Source organism: Xiphias gladius, chromosome 21, assembly GCF_016859285.1.
Source record: "Xiphias gladius isolate SHS-SW01 ecotype Sanya breed wild chromosome 21, ASM1685928v1, whole genome shotgun sequence".
Classification (NCBI taxonomy): domain Eukaryota; kingdom Metazoa; phylum Chordata; class Actinopteri; order Istiophoriformes; family Xiphiidae; genus Xiphias; species Xiphias gladius.
The window spans coordinates 20,011,339-20,033,481 of NC_053420.1; the positions used below are offsets into that span (position 1 = coordinate 20,011,339).

Below are 22,143 nucleotides of genomic sequence, written 5' to 3' on the forward strand. Positions count from 1 at the left end.
GGACTTAGAAAGCTGTTTCATCCCAGTTATCCAATGAACTTGGTCTTTAAGTCCATAGTTAAAGAGTATTACTATAGTAACATTGGTTTCTATACTGTTGCCTTTGACTTCATACTCCTAGATAATATCTTATGAGCCGAATTGCTAAAAATTCTTCACAAATGTATATTAAATGCTTTTCTGATTCTGTTCTGTATTCTTCAAGACTTTTATGGAAGTGCATAATAACAGCTGAAGTGGTGTCACTGGCCACTGACTCCTCAGTGTCCCACTGTTCACCGAATCTATAGCCTAATCACAGACTGAACTCCAGCCCACTTTATAATGATTCACTATAGCAACTGAACCAGGGGAAGTCTGGAGATACACTTCTGTTTCATAACACAGGCCCCAGGTATCAAGTAACAACACTGGTTATCGATGATTACAAGAGCCTCAGGTTTGGAGACAAATGATGAAAGATCATCTGAATTTAAGTTTCTTTCCATCTATTGTCTCACTGTCTCTACAGATCCCACCAGAAAACAGCTTTCCACAGAACTGAACTGAAAATCAGATTATAAAAAATTACTTTAAGGGTTCATGGGCAAGGGTCCTTATCTGGCTCCCTGTGGACAGTATATACTGGATTTGAAAGATCTTGGAAATGTCGCCTCAACCCAGCCTGTTAAATAGATCAACTACAATTCTGCTTTTATAATGTAAGCTAGCCAGTTTTATTCATGTTAAAATATTCCTGTTTTAAACCAGAAATCACCCCAGAGCAGCACATTTCAGTTAATAATCATTTTTATTTTCTTTAGAAAAAGAAACTATCACAACTTCATTTGGTTACTGTACAGTTTCTCTTCTCATTGTCACTCAGTCTGATAACAGCTTGTGATTTCATGCTGGAACACCAAACACCCTCCTACTAACGCACACCACTAGTACAACATGACAGTATACAATTTTCTCTTTTTCCACTTTTGCATTTTACATCGTCTGATATTCTGGAGTGAATAGCAATAGAAACCACTTCTATAAAAAATGGAGACATAGTAGAAATCCCCGACAGTTAGAAAACGAGGGATGAGAGAAAGAACTCTTTGAGCGGTGTGGTCCATACCAACATGCACCGGGTGTGTCTGTGTGTGCTTGCCTATGTGTACGTGTCTGTGTGTGCGCGTTCTGGACAGCACCATAATTCACTATGTGTGTGTGAGTTTAAGAGGTTCCCTGCCCTACATGAGACAGAGTGAGAAAAACGAGAGAGAAAGAGATGGTGGGGGAGTAGAGGAAAATCTAGGTCAGATTGTGGAGCATGCAGACCCCCTTTGCAGACACATACGTGTCTGCATTCTCTCGCTCTCAGTGGACAGAACTGCATGCATGTTCATCCATAGTCGGGACAGAAGACTGTAAGTGGAACAAAGTTAATATAAGATTAAGGGATGTATGAAGTATGTCTCCCTGAGAAACACTTCTTTCTGCAGTACCATAAAAACTCTCATGTGTAACTGGCCTGTCCTGTCAACTCATCAACACTCCCTCAGAGGGGGAAAAAAAAAAAAAAAAAAAAAAGACCATGGCTCATATTAAACATACTGCCCTTCATGTTACCCCATGATCCTTCTCGCCTTGCACCATTCTTCCATTAGGATTAACGCACCACTGCCAACAATAACAGCAGCCAATTAGGGGAATGGGCAGGTGACATTCATACAAACTTTAACTTTCCAATGCAACTTTCCTAGCAATCACCCCACAGGTGTGTCATGTGCAATGACTTGCAGCGCTCTATCTCTCTGCCTCACACGGCAGTCTCATGCAAACCAGTTTGTGAAGTACCGAGTGTGACGGTGACACCTTTGTGACAGAGTTCGAGTGGAGCTACTGTCCTCCCCACCCCCCTATTTCCACTCAAACGGGAGAGTTGGGAGAAGTGGGAGTTGGGCTGTAAATAGGTTGTCCTACACCCTCTCAATGTCTACCACAGTAGCACCACAAAGCTAACGCACACACATATTAACGTCACATATTGAGCTGTCGTGCAAGCACCAGGGCTCAGGAAAGGTAGAAAAAGAGCGCAATTAGAAATATGAGGAAGTGAGACTTATTGCTAAAAAATGTTTCATAATTATTCACTACATAATGCCAATCCCTCTTTACCTATGTGAAGGCATTTATGTTGTATACATTAGGGATAACTGTCAGTGTGTGCAGGGACCAAACACTACAGCATGAGCCTTTTTTTTCTATTCACTGATGTTGGCTGAGTAAATCTTTGCTTGCTAACTCTAACCTGATAAGAGTAATCTCTGTAGCCCTTTTCAAGTGTCACTCATACAAACGATTCCCCAGAAAGGGGGCGTCCTATGAGCGTTAAGTGTGTGAAGTGAGGCAAGTGACAGTGTGCTTGAGTGTGTTTTACTAAAACACAAGACTCACGTGACAACACACATAGGTTAAAAACATTTGCTCATTTACGAAGCTGTCCACTCACACAAGGAAGATTTTAAAAAGCATTATCTTAATCAAACCTTATCTGTTGGCTGTATACAGAAACTCCACAGCCGCTCAAGGAAATCCTCTGTATAAAAACTTTTTTTTAGAGTGTTTCTTTTATTGTCTCTCTCTCTCTGTGTTCAGCTAATATTAAAAACCAGGAACTGGGGTGTCGGCACCTGTCAGTAGAAAACAAATAAAAGAACAACCAAACAAGTTTTAAAACCTGGGCTCCACTTTCTCCTATACTCTGACTCCTCCTGAGAAGTGCAGAGCAGGAGGGAGGGAGTGGAGGGAGAGAGGAGATTAGAGGACTCTCTCTCTCTCTCTCCATCTCTATCTCTATCTAAGAGACAAGTTTGGGAAGGACCGTGCGAAGAGGTATGGCCTCCCCTGAATCACCCATCATGTTGCTCCTCAGTTTGTTGTTGGCAGCTGTGGTGCCTAAGCCAGGCCCCCCTTTGGCCAGGATGGAGGGGAAGGAGGTGCTGTGGTGCTCGGGGAGTCTTTTTACTGTGGCCCCTTGGCTCTTCTCGGTCCCAGGTAGGGGCTTAGGCAGCCTGCGATACAGCCAAGGGTGCCTGAGGGCCTGGCTAGGGGTGAGACGAGATGAGGGGTCCCAGTCCAAACACTTCTTTATGAAGTCAGTAAAGGTGGGGTCCTCACAGCCCTTGAGGGCAGCACTCCACTCCTTGCTACCAGGAGGGCCTCTCATCTTGCCACGGCGGGAGCGTGACCCCGTCAGCACAGTTGCCCCTGTGGGCAGGGTGTTGGCTCCACAGTAGCGAGGGTGGCCCTTGGAGTTGATGAAGTTCTTTGCCCTTTTGGCCTGCTCCAGAACCTTCTGCGGAGGCATGCCCAGCAGCTCCATGACACAGGCCAGCTGGTCACCCTCATCCTCACCAGGGAATAGGGGGTAGCCAGTCAGCAGCTCGGCCAGTATGCAGCCGAAGCTCCACATATCAATAGGAAGGCCATAACGTGAACCGAGAATCACCTCTGGAGCGCGATAGAAACGAGACTGGATGTACGTATACACTCGCTGGTGTTCAAAACAGCTCGAGCCAAAGTCAATCACCTGCCGGAGACGAGAGAAAAAAAAGAATTGTATGAGTGAACATCAACAAACCTGTTATAGGGCATGTGTGTAGTTTCACAAGACATCCATGACTGTTCCAGGTGTCTTACCTTGATGCCGCTGCGTCCTTGCTGTTTGAGCAGGATGTTCTCTGGCTTGAGGTCACAGTGGATGATTCTGTGTCTGCTCAGGGCCTCCAGGCACTGCAGGATAGAGTGTGCAAACTTCCTGACCAGTTGTAGGCTGAAGCCCTGGAACTTGTTGCGCTTGATAAGCTCATATAGGTTCATGCTCAGCAGCTCAAATGTCATGCAAATGTGGTTGCGGAACGTGAAGTTTTCAAGCATGTGCACAACATTCATGGTGCCATTACGATCCTGCTTGCGCAAGTGCTCCAGGATGCGGATCTCCTCCTGTGCCTGCCGGTGGAAACGCTTCTCGTTACGCACCATTTTCAGAGCCAGGTGTTGCTGCAGTTTGTGGTCGTATACCTTGGCCACCTGGCCAAAGCTACCCTTACCAATAATCTGAACAGGGCAAAGAAGAGGGAGATAAGAATTTGGGGATAGCTAAAAACAACAACATTATTAGTTTACAGGCACTCAGGTATAATTGTGATAGCCTTCGCAAAACTTCACAGTATCAAAATACAGTATGTATCTGACCTTGAGGAACTCATAGCGGTAAGCCAGGTGGTCATGGGGGACGTGAATGTAACCGCCTTGCTCATCATCATAGCCACAGTTGTTGTTGCCTCCAGCAACGGCAGGCCTCTTCTTGGCATTGGGTCCCACAAAGTAGATGTCTGGGTAGGAGTGGATCTCTGTCTGCTCCAGGGTGGTCAGCTGAGATCGGTACAGTCTCAGAGCCTGGTCAGGAGTGAGTGGACCACACAGCTTCCCACTGTTCCCCCCATTCCCCACTCCATGTATACCAGAGGATTCAGAGGAGCCCTTACTGGATTCAGTGCTGTGGCAAACAAGCAAGTAGTATTACTGGTGCACGTGAATTTGTTTTGAATTTTTTTGAGCAACTAAACATGCCTTGAGAGGTTTTTTAAGTTCCTTTGGTGTCTTCCTATGTGTATTTCTCTCACCTGTCTACACTGTGCTCCTTAGAAAGGCTGGAGACCGGGGCAGATTTACTGGGCGTCTGACCAGTGGTCCCACTGTTCTGAGTGGTTGCTGTGGTTATAGCATTGATCTTTCGGTTGTTGGTAGAGTCTTCATACAGGTACTTGACCTTCAGCTGGCCACCTCGCACAGTTACCTGATCCCTCATTACAGCCTTGTTACTGAGAACCTAATAGAGAAAGAAGAGAGAGAGATAGAAAATCCACTTGGTAAACACTGGACCATAACATATGCAGTCTTCTAACAGGGGTGTACGTATTGTATTTTCTTGTGTAAAAGACACGGCTTATTGTTTTCTATGACTTTATTCAAAAGAGTTAAGAGAAGACCTCTCTCTGTGAAAATTATGCTAGCTACAAACTACTGATTCATTGTGTACAACAGGGACTTCTTGAAGTCTCCAAAAGCTCATTTGAGAGGTTGGTAAACACTATCTTTCAAAAAATATTTCTTTGTTGAATTGAATGATATCAATATTTCATATATAATAATACAGACTAATTGTCGGTTTTAAGCTCATTTTGCAAGCAAAGTGGAGGGATGGGAAAGAGATGTAAACGGTGAAAACAGACAATGGCTCCCTCTGGATCTATCTATTTAAATATCACCACCACACACTAATGTGCGCTTTAGTGGAACCTATTGGGATGTGCCCAGAGAAAAGATAAATGTGCGTACAAGGTTTCCCAATGAACTCATGACTCACTGTGCAAACGAATGTAAAATGTGCAACTAGCCAGCAGATCTAGGGTTTTTGTTTTGCTACATACAGGCCTAAATATTAACAGCTAACTTCAGAGTCATGGGCAGTGAGGCCCTAGCAGAGATGCAGCTAGCAGTGGATGAACCAGCAAAACTGGGTCTAGTTACAGTCTGGTAGGAAATTCAAAAGAACAAACCCACCCCTAATCGTAACACATGCAAAAGAACCCAAGTCTCTGCCTACTTGTTTATTTGCTAGTTGTTAGCAATTAGGCAAAGGTATAAATGATCTTTGAACCAGCATTGCAATATTCCTTTACTTTGTGAAGTCCAGCATTTAACTTCTTGAAAGGATTTAAACAGTTTGATTGGGGTTCAATATGACTGCTAATAGTGGCTATCCATTGTCACTAAAACCTACCACTGAGGTTTGCACAAATGAAAAACAAAAGCAATGCAATTCCAATCGAGTAACAGGCTATGTATTTGTACTGGACTAAATCACAGTCACTGTACATTTCATAATCTCTTTTGGAAATATTTGCCCACCAAATTTAAAAGTGACAGGTCAACCTTTGTTTGAGAGGACCTCAAAGGTTAGAAGAGTTTACGGAAAGCTCTAGAGTCTTGTTCTTGCCTGCCAGTAAACAGCTTTATTTCAGCAACCCCAGGAATTCATTCCTCCTCACTCTCTGTCTCTCCCTCTTTTCTCTCTCTCACCAGCGGAAAGAACCCTCCACAAGATTATGGAGCACAAGGGAAATGACAGTCATTAAAGTTAGATTATACTCTTAAATTGTAGAAGCAGAATGGCTGTTAATAAGACACGCTTTCATAAACCCGGCATGGCGTTCCTATATACAGACACATAGGAGAGGCATATTAACTGGGTCTTTCTGGCCATCTCTCTTTCACATGAACACGTTTTGTTTTAATGGCAGCGTGGTTTCACCCATCTGGGGGAGGGGAAATGTTTGGCCTTGATGTTTTCTTTTCTCCCATTAGTTTTCTATGCTGTCCTGTGGAGCTTCTGGCCTCTAGCATGTACACATATCTGAGCAGGTCTATGGCTGAACCCATGTCAGCTGATAAAGACAACACAACAAGGAAACATGTTGACCTGTTCCACTGGAAAAGAACTCAGCTTGGAGTGTGTTTGTGTTGTAAGTTTGAGTCCTAAAATAGAGGTGGAACGCAGCATGTGTTTCCATACATGTAACCATATAGTCTTAAGTTATTACAACAGCCCTCCTGCTGACCCAGGGTTCCATGCAGCCGTTGTCCCAAGGCTGTGCTGCAAACACAGTGAATGTCCTTGATTGAGCCAATTCACCCACAGACACAGACACAAATCAGGGGCATAAAAATCAAAGCTTTCTACATGTAGAGCACCAACTGTGCTGGATCACTGATTGACCGGGCAGGGGGTGCCATCAGTAAAAAAAAATATTTTCAAAAGTGGCCAATCATGGGAACAAAAACCAGAGTGTGAGAATCTTCTTTAACACAGGTAATACTGGGGCTGGAGAGTCTTCTGTGAGCAAATCTGCATTGTGCAACAGATGGAGAAGAGCTAATCTCTTTGCTGTCAGAGGAACACCTAAGTATGCTTTTCTCCATCTCTCAAGCACCCACATACACAGTTGCACAACTTGACACATGTAGGAGACACAAGCAGACTTTTGTCACACACATCGGGAAATCATAGTCATGCAGAGAGGGAAATTGTGTAAAAGACATAACAAAATTGATGTCTGTTGTAGTGTTGAGCCGAGCTGTCCACCCTCTCACTCATTAATGTTGTACTACGACCTGGAACTAAGTGCTGCTACAAATTATTTGTTTGTCCCTTCCTCTAACAGAGAACGGGGATGACATCACTTTATTACTTTAATAGATGACGAGGCAACTCTCTGAGCAATGTACATGCTGAACTGGGCCGGGCTACCGTCAGTCACATTCAGCAGAGTGTATTACCTATGTGAGCGTGACAGAAAATACAAAGGAAGAAGGACAGGACTAGAATAGAAAACTAGGCCTAACCTCTGTGCAAGCACACTGATGGAGGATTACACGAGACAGAAGAAGGGGAGGAGGGGGAGAATGTTGATTGGTGATTCTGTTAGTGGGTCACATTTTCAAGCCCAATAAATCTTTACAATATATCAAACCAGCCTTTTTTCCTCTGCTGGTGTGAGAGGCAATGGAGTATCATTGTCTGTGTGTGTGTGTGTGTGTGTGTGTGTGCCTTTTCTGAAATAGGGGCTTTTCAGAAAGGCCAACATAGCGGGAAGGTACTCCACTAGGGCTGCAACTAACATTTATTTTCAGTGTTGATCAATTAATGTAAAACATATTGAATGAGACAAATGCCCACGACAGGTTGTTATCGAATGTCAAAGTGATGTCCTTGTCTTACCAACAGTCCAAATAGGTGTTCAAAGTTATGAAACTAAAAAAAGCATCGAATATATTTACTGATCAGCAAAAAGGTGACTTACAATGATATCCTTGGATAAATCTACTGAAATATATAAACTCTGCTTTATCAATGCATTCATTATATCTGTATATCAAAAATCTGTCATTTTCTCTGTCATTTGACCGAGCAGATGAGGACAGTCGTGTATCAAGCAAATGGAGACCATAGAGTACGTCAATATACTGTACGTTGGTTAATTTACATCCTGTGAACTGCAAAATACACTGTTATTGAATGTTTTGCACATTCAAATAACAAATGTTCACAAGGCTGGTAATTACTGTTGCTGGACACAAAATGGCTACTTCACTTCAGCTAATCTGATACAGCCACGGAGAATTGCCTGCTGTAACACACATTCTTGTCTCCCCTCTGGCAGTCAATCAATATTACTCACATGATCACGTTATTTTCATTTGAAGGAAATAAAACTTGACTGGATTACACAGGTTCGGAGAAAAAAGATAAGCGATAAGCTATCCACCCTGCAAAGCAACGCTGAGGAAAAGATGAGGGTTACAAAAGGGGATGAACAGGAACAAGGGTGAGTGAGGAATATCTCTCTGAGGAACAGGATGTCTGGAGACAGAGCGTGCTTCAACACAGGAAATAGGGCTTTGCTGGCTTTGAGTGTATGTTGTGTGTTTGTGTGTATACTTACTGTGTGTTTGGACATTGGGGGCAGCCCAGACGGACTGTTTGTATCTGCTTCGTCTTTAAGGATATGGTCTGTCCTCATGTAGGAGTCATATAGGCCGTCACCATGGCGTGCTGAGTGGACAAAGATGAACAAAAAATAAATAAATCAGTGTGATAATAACAGAATCGCCCAAATCTGCAACATTGACACACTCATGAATAAAAGCTGAGGATGAAGCCCAGAGGTAACGTCTACAGAATGCAATCTTATCTTTTCCACAGAGGCAGACAATTCCTTGTTTGTTCAAACCAGGCAAGGTCCCACTGATTATTTCATCAATCGACCTACCAGTTCCAGCAACTACCTTGAGACTCAAACAAATGATTTCGCTGTGGGCTAAAAAATCTCTAGAGCTAGCCTTATCATGACAGCCCCACTACACTGCTCTCTGTAGACCAGGGGGATGCATTTTGTCTGCCACAACATCCTAACCCACATTTACTGTGAAAAGGCCATTATTAGCAGATACACCATTGAATCTATTGTGTCCCATACAGTGTATCCAAGGCCAGGGCTCCGACCTGACCAGCTTAGATAGGGCTTAGGGTCTCAGATCGCTAGCGCTGCAAGTGGTATTATTGGCCTAATGGGGGTAACAGATGCCTCTGTGACGACAGCATCTTTCCGTCTGCCCATCTGTCCATTCAGGCCGAGTCATATAGTGCGTACACCAGGTGTGCTCAGAAATAGAGCTCATATGGAAGGATGCAGGTGCTTGTCATTCAATAGTGCTGTGCGTGCACGTTCATCTCGGTGGCATCAAGCCAAACACCTAATGTGAGATGACACAGACAAGAGTAGATGGGTGAGCCGACCATTTGGGACTGTAGGAGGAAGCCAGCTACTCAAATGACAACCCCCCCCCCCTTATGCACAAATTGCCACTTCAATAGAAGTAAGAAGCCAGTATAATCTCTGATAGTTTCAGATGATGTTGTAAGCCATTTACAGAGCTATTGTGTTGGCTTAGCTCATGAGCAAAAGCTCAAAACTATGGCAGGGTTGGTGTTCTCTCTGACTGGCCCCTGAGAGTGTTGTAGCTATGTGCAGGTGCATCAGAGCCCATGTCCCTTGCGCTAGCTCGACAACAGACCAGCTCTGGGACAGATTAGCCCTGCTGCCTGGAAACAGACGCATTAGACCTGCACAGCACAGCAAACAGAGGCATTAGGGCTCCAAACACAATATTAAGCAAGTACAGACCCCATTAGCCCTCTGCAAACTCCTAATCACTCAGTGGGGGCTCAGCTTTTTTCTGTCCACAACTGACTTTGTTGTACAAGAAAACGTTCCTGAGGGGGAAAAAAAAATTAAACAGAGCCCAAAACTGCTATGTAACCAAACATCCAGCCTACTACGTCCAGCTGGCGTTCAGGTCTCGGCAATGTGAAAAATTCCCCTCTGCACAACAAATGGTAGAGAACAAAGTTCATACCAACAGACATACAGAAGATCATCTGTCATAAAACGTCACTGGGAGTGTGGTGGACAGACATCGAGGCTTATAAAGTCTTCCAAAACATTCACAGTCTGAAGTCTCGTGACTGATATGGAGTTGCAAAGCAAAAGAAAACATGTTTACAACCTCGCGTCTTGTGAAAAAAAAAACCCCACGGCATTGTGACACTAGCGACATCTGTCCGTTCTGTCAACAGAATGACATGGCGTGACATTTAAGTTGGGAGCCACGGGATAGGAAAAAAAAAAAAGTCAATCGTAGACATTTTAAGCACAAGGTATTTCCGTAAATGCCAACAGCTGCTCGATGATGAAACGGATGAAACGAATGCCACGAGATAGGTACTTTAACACCACCTCATTTTCGTACAGTTAAAACAAGTCTGCATTAAAAAAAAACCAGGCAAGAATACTTCGACAACGTAGGAAAACAAGGAAACAAAAGGTACTGACAAAAGAGTGCAACTATTTGTTGTGGTTACCTGTTGCTATTGGGCCCTCTGGTTTTCTGCTTATTATCATCATGATTGCAATTGCTATGGGATGCCAGCATCCGAAGTGGAAAAAAATCCCGAATAAAAAAAAAAGTGGAAAACAAAAGGTTCAAACTAGTCACGTAGCCAACTTTGCTAACAGCATTTATAACTTTGTCTTGTTTGCTAACGAGTGGAGTCCCAGTACCTTTGAGCTGCAGTTTCGACTGAACTAACTCAAGTTGGGGTTGCCTAGCTTTTTTCTCGGCTTTGTCTGTAATTTATCCTTGTTCTACTAAAACAAAGCTGGGTATTCAGTTTGCTACTCTCACACTTGCCCTGGCTGACATTAGCCTTGGCTGCCGTTTGAAAAACCTGAGCAGGCGGTGGTGGTCGTTTCCCTCAGCTAGCTAGCCAGCTAGCTCGCACAGCCACAAACACACTCGTCCGCCCGAGAGCCGCTCCCTCTGTTAAAAATAGTCTGAGTCCAAATATTACAGTTTGGTGGTCTGACCCCAGTGCCCCTCGCCTTTCTCTGTCGGTGCAGTGAGTCGATCCAGAGCACCATTCCCGTGTTTATTCCCGGTTAGCTGACTTTGTAGCTAGCAAACAGCGATGCTACCACTCGGTGAACCCCAAGGATTGTGTCCTCCTTCGGGACAGCTTGGGGTGCTTCGCTCGTCTTCGGGGATGGCTAGCCAAAATAGGCTAGCTCGCTAGCTGTACTGATGCCCCATGTTAACTGCAGAAACAACCGGAGCATCCCCCTCGCAGGAAAGCTTCACCTGAAGTCAGTGCAATAAAGCGGCAGGGTTTAATCCTTCTTCTCCGCGGTAGGAGTATCTTATTCGACGTAGCTGTGTGTTGTTGCTAAGGGCGTCTTCACTAAGCCTGGAGTCAGCAGGCAAGCAGAGGGAGGGCGCAGGGCGGCGCTTAGCATCGACACAACCAGCAGAAGGGCGCCCCGCCGCGGCCAACTGGAGCTCTGCAGAGGAGCCGACATGGATGTACCCGAGCTGTCATAAAGTGTAAGTTTACTCTATCATAAAAGTGGCAGTACTGTAAAGCATGAATTATACATACATATACATACCTGTGTGTGTATATATAGGTTATTAGGGTACACCCATCACTAAAACTAATGTAGTCTAATACAACAGTCCTGCAATTAACCCTAACTTCATGAAGGTTATAATGTTCAGCTTTTATTGAACTGAGGTGTTAATTCAACTTTATGGTCATTTTGGAGGCTGCAGTTTGTGGTGCTATATACATACATATACATATGTGTATACCTCTTTCTGATAGTTCACGCTTTATAACGTGTTTATAACTTCTACCTTATGGCTTTATGAATGGTTAAGAAGTTTAATGATGCTTTATAGATAGGTTGTAAGCAGTTAATAAGAACGTCATTTGGATTAACGCGCTTTGAAATGGCTGTTGAGTCATTAATGTCAATCAGTAGATTGAACTGTTTGTGCACATGCAAATTATTTTACAGGTTCATATTTTTCACAGTGCAAAGCTTGAGACTGGAGGGGCTCGGTAGAGCTGAAACAACTGGTTTACTAATTAAAAAGCTGATTAATATGCAACTATTTTCATTGTGGCTTAATTGTTTATGTCATTTTTATGCAAAAGTGCTGAAATTCACTGGTTCTGACTTCTAAAATATAAATATTTGCTGCTTTTCTTAGTTCTCGATCGTAGTAAATTGGCTTTGGCTGGTCAAACAAACAGACAATTTAAAGACGTCAGCTCGGCCTTTGGGAGCCTGCATTGGGCATTTTTCACTATTTTCTCACAATTTATAAATTGGACAAAGAACTGATTAATCAAGAGAATAATCTGAAGATTAACTGGTGATGAAAACAGCAGCACAGGGGCTAAGAAGACCTCTCCTAAGGCCCACACAGTGCTGTTGGTCATTCACTTTGCATACCCTGTCAGGAAAGCTGAACTGTAGATTGAAACTGTAGAGGATATGGAGATCTATACAGGTCTGGATATAGTTAGAAGCAGGGCAGAGGACAGACCAAGTGAGACCAAGCAGGCATGAGAAGGGGAACAGGCTAATTTCAGACAGTGATACATGCTGGGCAGAGGGTGATGCTAATCTTAGCTCTTTCTCAGAGGTGAGAAGAGGGGTCTGTCTATATTTGCTGCCATAAATAAGCATACTGACACAGTTTTAGGTGGTCCTCTGGGATACAGCCAGCCCTTAAGGCCATCTTGGCAATGCAGATTATTCTTAGACGGTGGTGTATAAAGAGAGTAGGGTGTCAATCCCTATAAATTGATCTGCTTATTGCATTTTCATCTCTTCTTCATAATCACGGCCAGTGAATTTACAACCACAGCAAGAGATGGGACCAGGTGCAAAGCTACCTATAGGTCTTTGCGGGGGTTGGAAGTTCTGGCTGTATTTGGTCTCATAGTCTGTGACAGACACTGACACCTGTGGGTGTATTGGTCTAACGCCTTATTTTGAATGCTGTTTGAAAACAGAATCAGAGTAGGAACAGCCACGGAGAAGGATTGTGATACTGTGAGTGTCACAGCAAAATCTAAATGCTTTATCGTGTGAAGCTTATCAGAGTATATGAAAACAAAATCACACACGTCTATTCGGGTATTCATATACACAGCTTACCATCTGCAGGGTCAACATAGTACTGGCAGTTCGGATGATGTATTGCCACCTGCTGGTGATTTGAAAGCAATACAAGCTAGCTTCTGGAGAAGAAAATGAAATGAAAGGCTCAACATCTCCTACTTGGGTCATGTCTGGACAACACCCAAAAAGTGGTGCACATCTGTCTCTCTTAAGAGAAGCAAACAAATAAATAAATCTGATGCCACAAGCACTAAAATTTTTACTGTCTACAATACGATGACGATGTGCACATGGTGACAGTAATAACAGCTAATAATATCATTTCAGTTTCATGTATTTATTTATAAGATTTTCTGAGACCAACGAAGTGATGAATCCTTTGCAGCATTACTAGCTTGAATTTAGCTCACAGAAACTTCTGCTGGATGAACCACCATCAAGAAGTGAAACTATTGTAGGTGGTTTTAGTATTTTTTTTTTTTGTGTGACCAACCCTATAATGTATAGTCAGTCAAAGCAACTGAGAGGAATCTCTATGGGCTTTCTTCTAGGATACACCCTGTAGGTTATAACTTTCTGAGAAAGTTTCTGTGTTGAAATATTTCATGTGATGTGATAAAGGTCTACATATAGTGTGCTCAAATTAGGGATGAAGTCCTACACGCTGGGAGCTATTTGGGGCCTCATGATGTACAAAGAAATACTGAGACATGAAACAACTTAAGATGCTGAAAAGGTCTCACTGACGTAACTCCAAGTAATGATTTATATTCCTGTATTGCCTTTAATGAAACCATGAGGAAATAAAGAACATTTCATTAAAGGGACGACCTTTTTATTTAATTTGATATTCTGTACAGTTCTACTTATATATTTATACACACTTCTTAAAATAAAATAAAACAAAATAAATTGCAAAAAAGCATTAAGTCTCAACATCCTTCATATAATACCATGTGGATGGTGTGAACCATGAAATAAATAACATGCACGCACGCACATGTGCACACGCACATGTGAACACACACACACACACACACACACACACACACACACACAGAGGGTTTGTTGAACAGACACACGAGTGTTAAGGATAGGGGACAGAAAGAAAAGATACAACACCACTTAAGAAACACATGAAAAAGCACCCATACATACACTCAGGCACCTGTGTGCTGAAACACACCTTACATAGATACATGGGGGTACGCGAAACAAAAGGCACTGCCAGCAGAACAGCTTGGGCTTTGGGTGGTGACTTTTAAAAAATGAATAGGTTTGGGTTTACCGAGAAGCATGTGCTTATGGACAATTGGCCTCATTTATCAGCATGTACATGGAATAAATTTAGAAACATAAGGATCTATAACTTTTTTTTGAGTGATTGGGTTCAATGCATTCATTTTATGATACATGTACACCAAATACCAAAACAACCTAATTTGCAGTTGTAATGTGTTACATGTGCACTCAATGCATGTTTTAATACTTGATAAGTGAGGCCCAATGAGGGAGTGCTGATGACACACAGACACTCATTACAAAACACTATTCACATTTTCCTCACTGCCCTAGAAGAGCACACAGACACACAGACACAGACAGACAGACAGACAGACAGACAGACACACACACACACACACACACACACACACACACACACACACACACACACACACACACACACACACACACACACACACACACACACCAACCAGTAGGAATGATACCAAAAGAAAATTAATATTTGTAATCACAACAAAGTTAAACCTTGTCACTCATTTCCAGTGTCTACATAATACATATGCATTGCAAACACATCATTGGTACATCGTAGCCATTATCATGAATTTTATATATTTTCTGTTTCTTTTTTTGGGTGGATGATAGGGAGATAATAGAAAAGGAAAACAGCAATGCATGCCCAGCCCCGGAGTTGTGGGCCATTCAGTGACCTGCATCAATATGTGCAAAACAGAAGCTGGTTTAAGTTTTACATACACCACCTTTAATTCCATAAACTTCCAAATGTCTCTCGTCCCTTTAAAATCCTCTCAATAGATCTGTACCTCTAAGCTTTGGTGTAAAAAAATCATCTCACATTCAAATACAACCCATATACCATAACAGTATATGTAAAGTGTAAAATCTGTGAAGGTATGTGAATTGCCTCCCTTCAGGCTTCATTTGACGGTGGAGTTCATGCAAGGTTGGTTAGATCAGGATTTAGGGAGGGAAAATGGGAATGAAATCACAGTTATCATCTGAGAAGAGTTTAGGATTGCGTGTCTGTTTGGAGGAGCAAGGAGAGAGGTGGTAACTGGGTCTGACTGAAGATCTCCTCTGTCAGGTGAAGCACCTGACGGCATCTTCACACAAGTCTTTCACATGGCATTTAGGTGGGCAAATAAGAACAGATAAAAGCGGCTAAAATAGGGGGGTGTAGGGTGGAAGAGGGTTCTCTTTCCTCCTTTACGTTTTCTCTTTGCTCAACACATGCTCCCTGAGAAAAATCAGAGAATGGATCTCGCTTTCTTAGTCTTCCATTCCTTCTTGCTCTAAGCACTGAAAGCAAACGCAGCCTTATAATTCCTACTCTTGCTTAAGGAGAAGCACTGATATCCAGTAATCCAGCCCTTATCCTAAACACCTCCCTCACAAATTCACACGTGTTATATTCCCAGCAACATAAATAAAACATCTTGTGATAACCCTATACATCAATTCCAAGAAAAGAAAAAAAGAAACACACAGTATGATTGTCCTTCCATCCCAGAGAGATGCAGAAAAAAGTAATCATGCCTTCCGTTTGTATTCTAACGCTATGTGCAGGGGGGATGAGCTGAGAGAGACTCATGCATAAGTAACACTTGCAGTAGCAGCAGCAGTAGCAGAAGAAGACGGAATCTTTAAAAACAACATTGATTCACATCAGTCCCAAATGAGATCCCAGGTCGGAGTTTTAGATCTTTCTGTGTGTGTGTCCTTGGCAATGAAAACACTATTTGTCCAATCAGCAAGCAGACCACACACCCTGTAGCCTTTCACGTCCCTTTCAACCCCTGATTCCCTCAGGGTGTGGACGTATGGAAGGTGGGGTGGGTGGGCTTGTATGCGTCCTGAGAAAGGGTATGAATCTGTGTTTGGATGTACTTTGTGTTTGTGTGTATATGTGGAGGGTGGAAACAAGTTCAGCGCCGGCTCCAGTCTCTGAATAGATCACTGGGTCTTGAGGGGTCAGCGTTCAAAGGGTCAGTCTCTCCCTGGCTTGAGGTCATAAGGTAACAGGTGAGGGGTCAGGGGTCATGTTGTTGTAGGGCCTGTTGTAGTTTCTGTCGGTACATGGCATATTTTTGCTCCACTACCCGCACATGCTCTGCTTCCTCTTTTTGCAGGATTACCAAGAAGTTTTGTAGCTCAGGGACAGAGAATGCATGCCACTGTTACGAGAAAGAGTGAAAATGAGAGAACCACATTAATATATTATTGCAGATACTTATTATCTTTGGTTACAAGCCTTTCGAGAATGTCTCCATAACAGTATATTGCCTCTGCCCCCCAGCCATGCCAAATAGAGCATGTAAAAATTTGACTGTGAAAAAAGTGACATACTGCAGATACATAGAATCTGCCTGCCAACTATAAGTGTGTGTGTATATGTGTGTTTGCGTATGTTACTGTGCTTTCTCACCTGCACCTCTTCAGTCTCATTTTCCTTAAGGACAAAGCTGAGTTGCCCCGGGTCAGGCCCCGCAATCAACCTCAGAAGAAGAGGACGCTCACATAGAGGAAGCTTCTGGAACAGATCTGCACGCACAAAGAATAAAAAATGATTATTCAGTGCTGTCTATTTATATTCTGCAGATGAGCTGGTGACTAGGTGTGTTTTCCTTACCCTGACCGTCGCGGTGCATCTGCCTGTACAATGCAAACTTGCGGGGATTGTCCAACACCATGAACTTCTTCAGCAAGGCCTGGATGACCTCTCTGGTGGTGGTCAGAGAGGTGATGTGGAGCTGCTTCACAGAGTCGCAAGGTAGGTAGAAGGATGTTCTCTTTTCATTCTGCCCCCTGTCCGTCCCCTCCTGGTCCTCTGACGGTGCTCGATTGCGACCGCCCATCTGCCTGGACTCTCCCTCTGAGCCCGCCGGCTCCACAGCAGTGACTGTGACTGGTCGACTGAGCCTCAGGTGGACCTTAATGAAACCTGTGTAGGATCCATTTGAAGCCTGGGACACAGAGGGAGACAGAGGGAGACAGTAAGAGAGTGGTAACACATTTCAGTGTTGATATGTGCGCTACAGCATGACTGGAAAGAAATACTGTACGTGGTTCTTTATGGGAACATTTCGACATTTTAGGAAATACACTTATTCGCTTTCATGCTGAGAGTTAGATCAGAAGGATGATATGCCCGGCAGCAGCCAGTTAGCTAGGTTAGCATAAAGGCTGGAAAGAGCTAGCATGGGTGTGTATAAAAGGTAACAACATTTCTTTTCGGGTGTAGTACCAGCCAAGAAATAGTGTGGAATATAACTCCTCATAAAACCAGTGTCTCCTTTTTTTTTTTACTTTGGCTTTTGCACAGATTAAGCAAACAAGATATAATGTTGATAAGTGAACTTTAGAGGTGCTGGGAAGAGGACTGTGTTATCTTCTGACAGACGCTGGCTAGCTGTTTACCCCTATTTCCAGTCTTTAAGCTAAGCTAACATGCCGCTGGCTGTAGCTTCATATTTACTGGACAGGTATGAGAGTGGGATCAATCTTCTCATCTACTGTTACTCTTGGCTAGAAATTGAAAAAGTGTATTTTCTAAAATGTCAAACGTTTCGTTTAAAATCACAACATCATGGAAACTGTTTTTGTTTTTTAACCTCTTTCACCTTTACCAATGTCCAAGTCATTACATATACACATTTATCAATAAAAAACAACAGATATAAAAGTGTATTTTATTCTACTGTACATCAAAGTTACTTCATGTTGATGCAATCATGCACCTTTTAATAGTTATTTTACTGTACATCACTTAAAATTTTAAATCAATGCCATGTTACTCTTATCTCTTTCAAACTAATATCCTACTTTTGTTCTAACTTTTGCATGATTGCTTGCTACACTATGCCCCAGCTCAATTTCCTATTTCTATTGTATACAGTAAGAAAAAGAGGAAGCTCTAAAAATCCAGTTTCCTTGTTAGTTTGACATTATACAGTACATTCACCAGCTACAAAAACTGTTCAGAACTCACCAGTTTCATGCCATTTTCCGTGACTTGAGCGTTATACTCCTCTATCCTGGTCCGCACTTCTTCCTCTGACAGGTCTTTTGTTCCTCCCGGTTCTTCTTCCTTTGCCTCATTCTTCTGTAATGTGAAGGAAAGATAAAATGTCGGTGTTGAAATATCAGAGTCCTCTTAAGAGTGGTACGAATGTTTTTATCTTAACCAGCAAATGATGCTACTCCCCCCACCACGAGTCTTTTAAAAAACAAATGGTCTATCTCGCTTTGCTCAATTATTTATGAATACTTATCTGAATACACCAGAATCAAGGGATTTAAAAGAAAAGTGGACTGAGGGATTTGTAGTTATGCCGGATGTCATATTTGGTTGCAAACAAGACTAAACTGCATCTAAGCCGGTTCCTGCGCTATGTGGTCTTTCTCCTTAACAACCACTTGTGACAACACTTGCCCTTCCCGTCCTCCATCTTTGCCATTCTCAGAAAGAAAAGCTGCTACCCTGACTGTTGCTGATGAGGATTCTTACAGACACTTCGCTAGCTCTTCCTCCTCACAACTCTGCAGCTCTACATGGCGAAAGGAAATGCTGTGAATGGAGCAAATCACACATTCAGCATCACAGTGTGAGAATAGTGACAGCATTTCCTCCCTCTCACTGGTTGTCATTTCCCCCTGGGACTAGGAATGAGTGAGAGAAAGAGAGAGAGAGAGAGAAAGAGAGAGAGAGAGAGACAGAAAGAGGGAAGAAGTAATGAAATGAGGACGAGAGGCAGGGAGGAGAGGGAGTCAAAGAGGGGGAGGCAGTGAAAGAAGCAAGTAAGGGGTAAGGACTGACAAAAGAGCGGCTGATGAGCCAGCCTTAGCAACACAGAGTTCGACTAGGTTATTTATAGTACAGTGGGATGCATCCTCTCTATCTCACAATAGTTGTCTTTTTTTCCTTTCCTGTTCGTTTGCATTTTCTGGGGCAGAGAGAGCGAATCGTTTCTGTAGGGGGAGTCCTCAGGTTGTGTGGTGAAGTCACTGGTTCATTCAGAACAGATGCAGTGTGCGTAACTGCATGTGTTTCTCTGTGTGTGCGCACGCATATGGATTGAGGCACCTTGTGGAAATAGACAACATAAATACATAGCAACACAGGTGTAACTTAGCTCATCCTGGCGGACACCCAGCAAAAAGAGGAGATAACATTATAACATTTCAAATTCAAGGCTGGCATTTGGAAATATGTGTCCATGTGTGAACAGAAACAGCGAGAACAGGGGGATTTTTTATTTTGCCCACCACGAAGCTCTTTCTCGCTGTTGCTGCCGTTATCTCTCTTCAACACTTATCATCAGCCACTCGTCTGTGCAATTGTGATCCTGTTATCATGGTAACTTCAGTGAAACAGCAGTGAAAGAAGCTAATGCTATTATGGTCACTGCATGTCAAAAATAATTGAAAGCCTTGCTAATCTAATTTGTCTAGGACAAAAACACATTTAAATATAAGAGTTAACCAGGCCTGGTTCTGTACCTCATAAAGAGTCACTGAGTGCGCACAAGTGTACTGGTCTAATCACATTCATATAAGACTAAAAAGAATCTGAGGGATATGGGGGAGCTGACTAGTATCTAAAATTCCTCCCTAAATCAACAAAGTGAAAAGAACCTTGCAGGAATTCCTGCTTTTGTATGCAAGTTTCTAAATGTATCAGAGGCAGTGCCCTGCCCTCCCTTTCTGCATACCAGTGAGAGTGGTCAGAGGACAATAGAGAAGGACAATAGAGCAATTTCCTCCCCTGGGAGTTCCACAAAGTCCTGGGACACTGCCCTGACTGGACCTGGTCAGGAGGGAGCCAATGACCGGCAAGACACAAAAACAGAGAGACGTGAACACTGAAAAAGCTTGCGCTGTCTACAAGAAAACACCAAACACTTTGGTCAACTATTTATGAAGTGGTAAAAACTGTGACATCAAACTCATTCACATTCCCCCCAGTAGATTAATGTTTTTCATGCTCTCTTTTCGCTCATTAGTATAAACTGATTGATACAGTAGCTATCAATATGCAAGGTAGTAAGACTGATCTTATGTTTTGCCAGCACATTCATACATATATTAACACTATATCATTGATTCAATGTGAGTGATGCAGCCAGGGTAATCTGCAGATATAGTCTTGGCTACTTTTGTAGTCTTCCATTGCTCACTTTGCTCATAGCATTTGTTAATATTAAGATAATTTGTCCAAAATTTTCCAATCTCATACACAAACCTCATACACAAACCTAGCCTCTGGCAGTAAGCGTACCCACTGAATGATTTGTCACTGTCTGATAATAACAACATTACAGATGACAGAGACAGGTCCGGGGCCTATTTTCCAGTTTTATGGTGTGATTCAGATAGATGCAAGGCAGCTTCAATGTTTAAGATATCTAGGACTGTTACATAAGGGTCACACACTCATATATACACACATGCTGTCTAGATGCACACACCCTCAGGGTGACATGGGTAAGTGTTGATGCTCTCATTCTGATGAGATCAGACGAGAGAGGACTGCTTGAAATGTCGCTGCAAAGTAGTCCGTTTTAAAACATTGCGCTAGACCGATCTCCGCATGTGTGTGTATAACCTGACCACCTTTTCCTTAACTTGAACTTACTCTTGACTTTGTCAGTCAAACCTGTAAGTGTGTGTGATTGTTCTTCCAATTGAAATTCTGATCCTCAGGAAACACTAAACTCTGGGATCTATTACAACTGGCATGTAAGTCTAAGGACATGATGGGCTCTGCCAAAACTAAACTGACAATGGTCAAATAATAAAAGCCAAAAAAGGTGGTAAGAATTAAACAACCACACATTAACACACACACACACACACACACACACGACACACACACACACACACACACACACACACACACACACACACACATATGCACACACACTGATAACAGCGTGTGTTAGCACAAAGTGATGAGGAGGAGAAACACAATTGAGAACACACACGCTGATTCTGTTTCACAGCTCAGAGACTGCTGCGTGTCAGCACTGCCAGCAGTACACACACACACAAACACACACACACAATGGTAAAAGTATTCTGACCCTTTGCTTACTTAAAATTAGCATACCACACGGTATAAATACAAGCTCACAAGTAAAGGTCCTGCATTCAAAGTTTCACTTATGCGCCAGTTGCAAAAGATACGTCAGTACCAAGTAAGTGTATGCGAGTATACTCATAATGAAAAAGGAAGCGCCAATAACTCACTAAATTGTGTTATTTTGATGTTGTATCTGGTTCCGGGGATGCTAAGTCTAACTACTTTTTATAGTGTTGTAATGTATAGCTATACATCATATTATATAGTTTAATACATTTTTTGTACATACAATCTTTATCTGTGACAAAACTAACTACTAAAAATATCTTATTTCCATCTGAAATGTAGCCGAATGGGGGTTTAAAGTTGTGCTCATGTTAAGTACCTGTACTCCAAAACTGCACAGTACATGAGTACTACAATAAGTACTGTAGTAGGTCCTTGTCAATAACAAACAGGCAATATTAGTTTCCTACCAGTGTTCCCTGAGTGTGTGCTTTGATAGAGTTTGAACGTGTAGCCAACACATGTATGCGAAAATGCACTTTGTAGTTGACGTGATGTAACTCGTTCATTTTCACTGCATCTGCATCGACTCTCGTTCTGGAATGCTTTGAAAAGCAGACCAGAGAAAATTGCACATACCCTCCACTCTCCAATGGT

The 22,143-nt window shown here is 42.7% G+C and overlaps 2 protein-coding genes across 7 annotated transcripts in view; both read right to left on the reverse strand.

The window, feature by feature from the left end:
• Window positions 1–771: 771 nt before the first annotated feature.
• On the reverse strand, window positions 772–11,411 carry dyrk3 (dual specificity tyrosine phosphorylation regulated kinase 3). Of its 5 annotated transcripts, none has more exons than XM_040115616.1 (7): window positions 10,722–11,411; window positions 10,523–10,576; window positions 8,544–8,653; window positions 4,662–4,867; window positions 4,231–4,534; window positions 3,676–4,092; window positions 772–3,565 (listed from the first exon to the last, which is right to left on the reverse strand). In XM_040115616.1, the coding sequence occupies exons 2-7, from the start codon at window positions 10,563–10,565 to the stop codon at window positions 2,834–2,836; spliced, it is 1,812 nt and encodes a 603-aa protein (XP_039971550.1). In that variant the 5' UTR covers window positions 10,566–10,576; window positions 10,722–11,411; the 3' UTR covers window positions 772–2,833. The 5 variants fall into 5 exon arrangements, with proteins under 5 accessions (XP_039971550.1, XP_039971551.1, XP_039971553.1 ...); XM_040115617.1 differs by having other exon boundaries at window positions 11,299–11,400; XM_040115619.1 differs by lacking the exon at window positions 10,523–10,576 and having other exon boundaries at window positions 11,299–11,411.
• Window positions 11,412–14,840: 3,429 nt separating this feature from the next.
• Window positions 14,841–22,143, reverse strand: part of rassf5 (Ras association domain family member 5) — a 29,044-nt gene continuing 21,741 nt past the window's right edge. For both annotated transcript variants that reach the window (XM_040158634.1, XM_040158636.1), the window contains 4 exons: window positions 18,388–18,501; window positions 17,029–17,362; window positions 16,825–16,940; window positions 14,841–16,573 (listed from right to left, as the gene is read on the reverse strand). In XM_040158634.1, coding sequence (XP_040014568.1) covers window positions 16,430–16,573; window positions 16,825–16,940; window positions 17,029–17,362; window positions 18,388–18,501 — 708 coding nt within the window. In that variant the 3' untranslated portion in view covers window positions 14,841–16,429. The remainder of the gene's footprint in view (window positions 16,574–16,824; window positions 16,941–17,028; window positions 17,363–18,387; window positions 18,502–22,143) is intronic.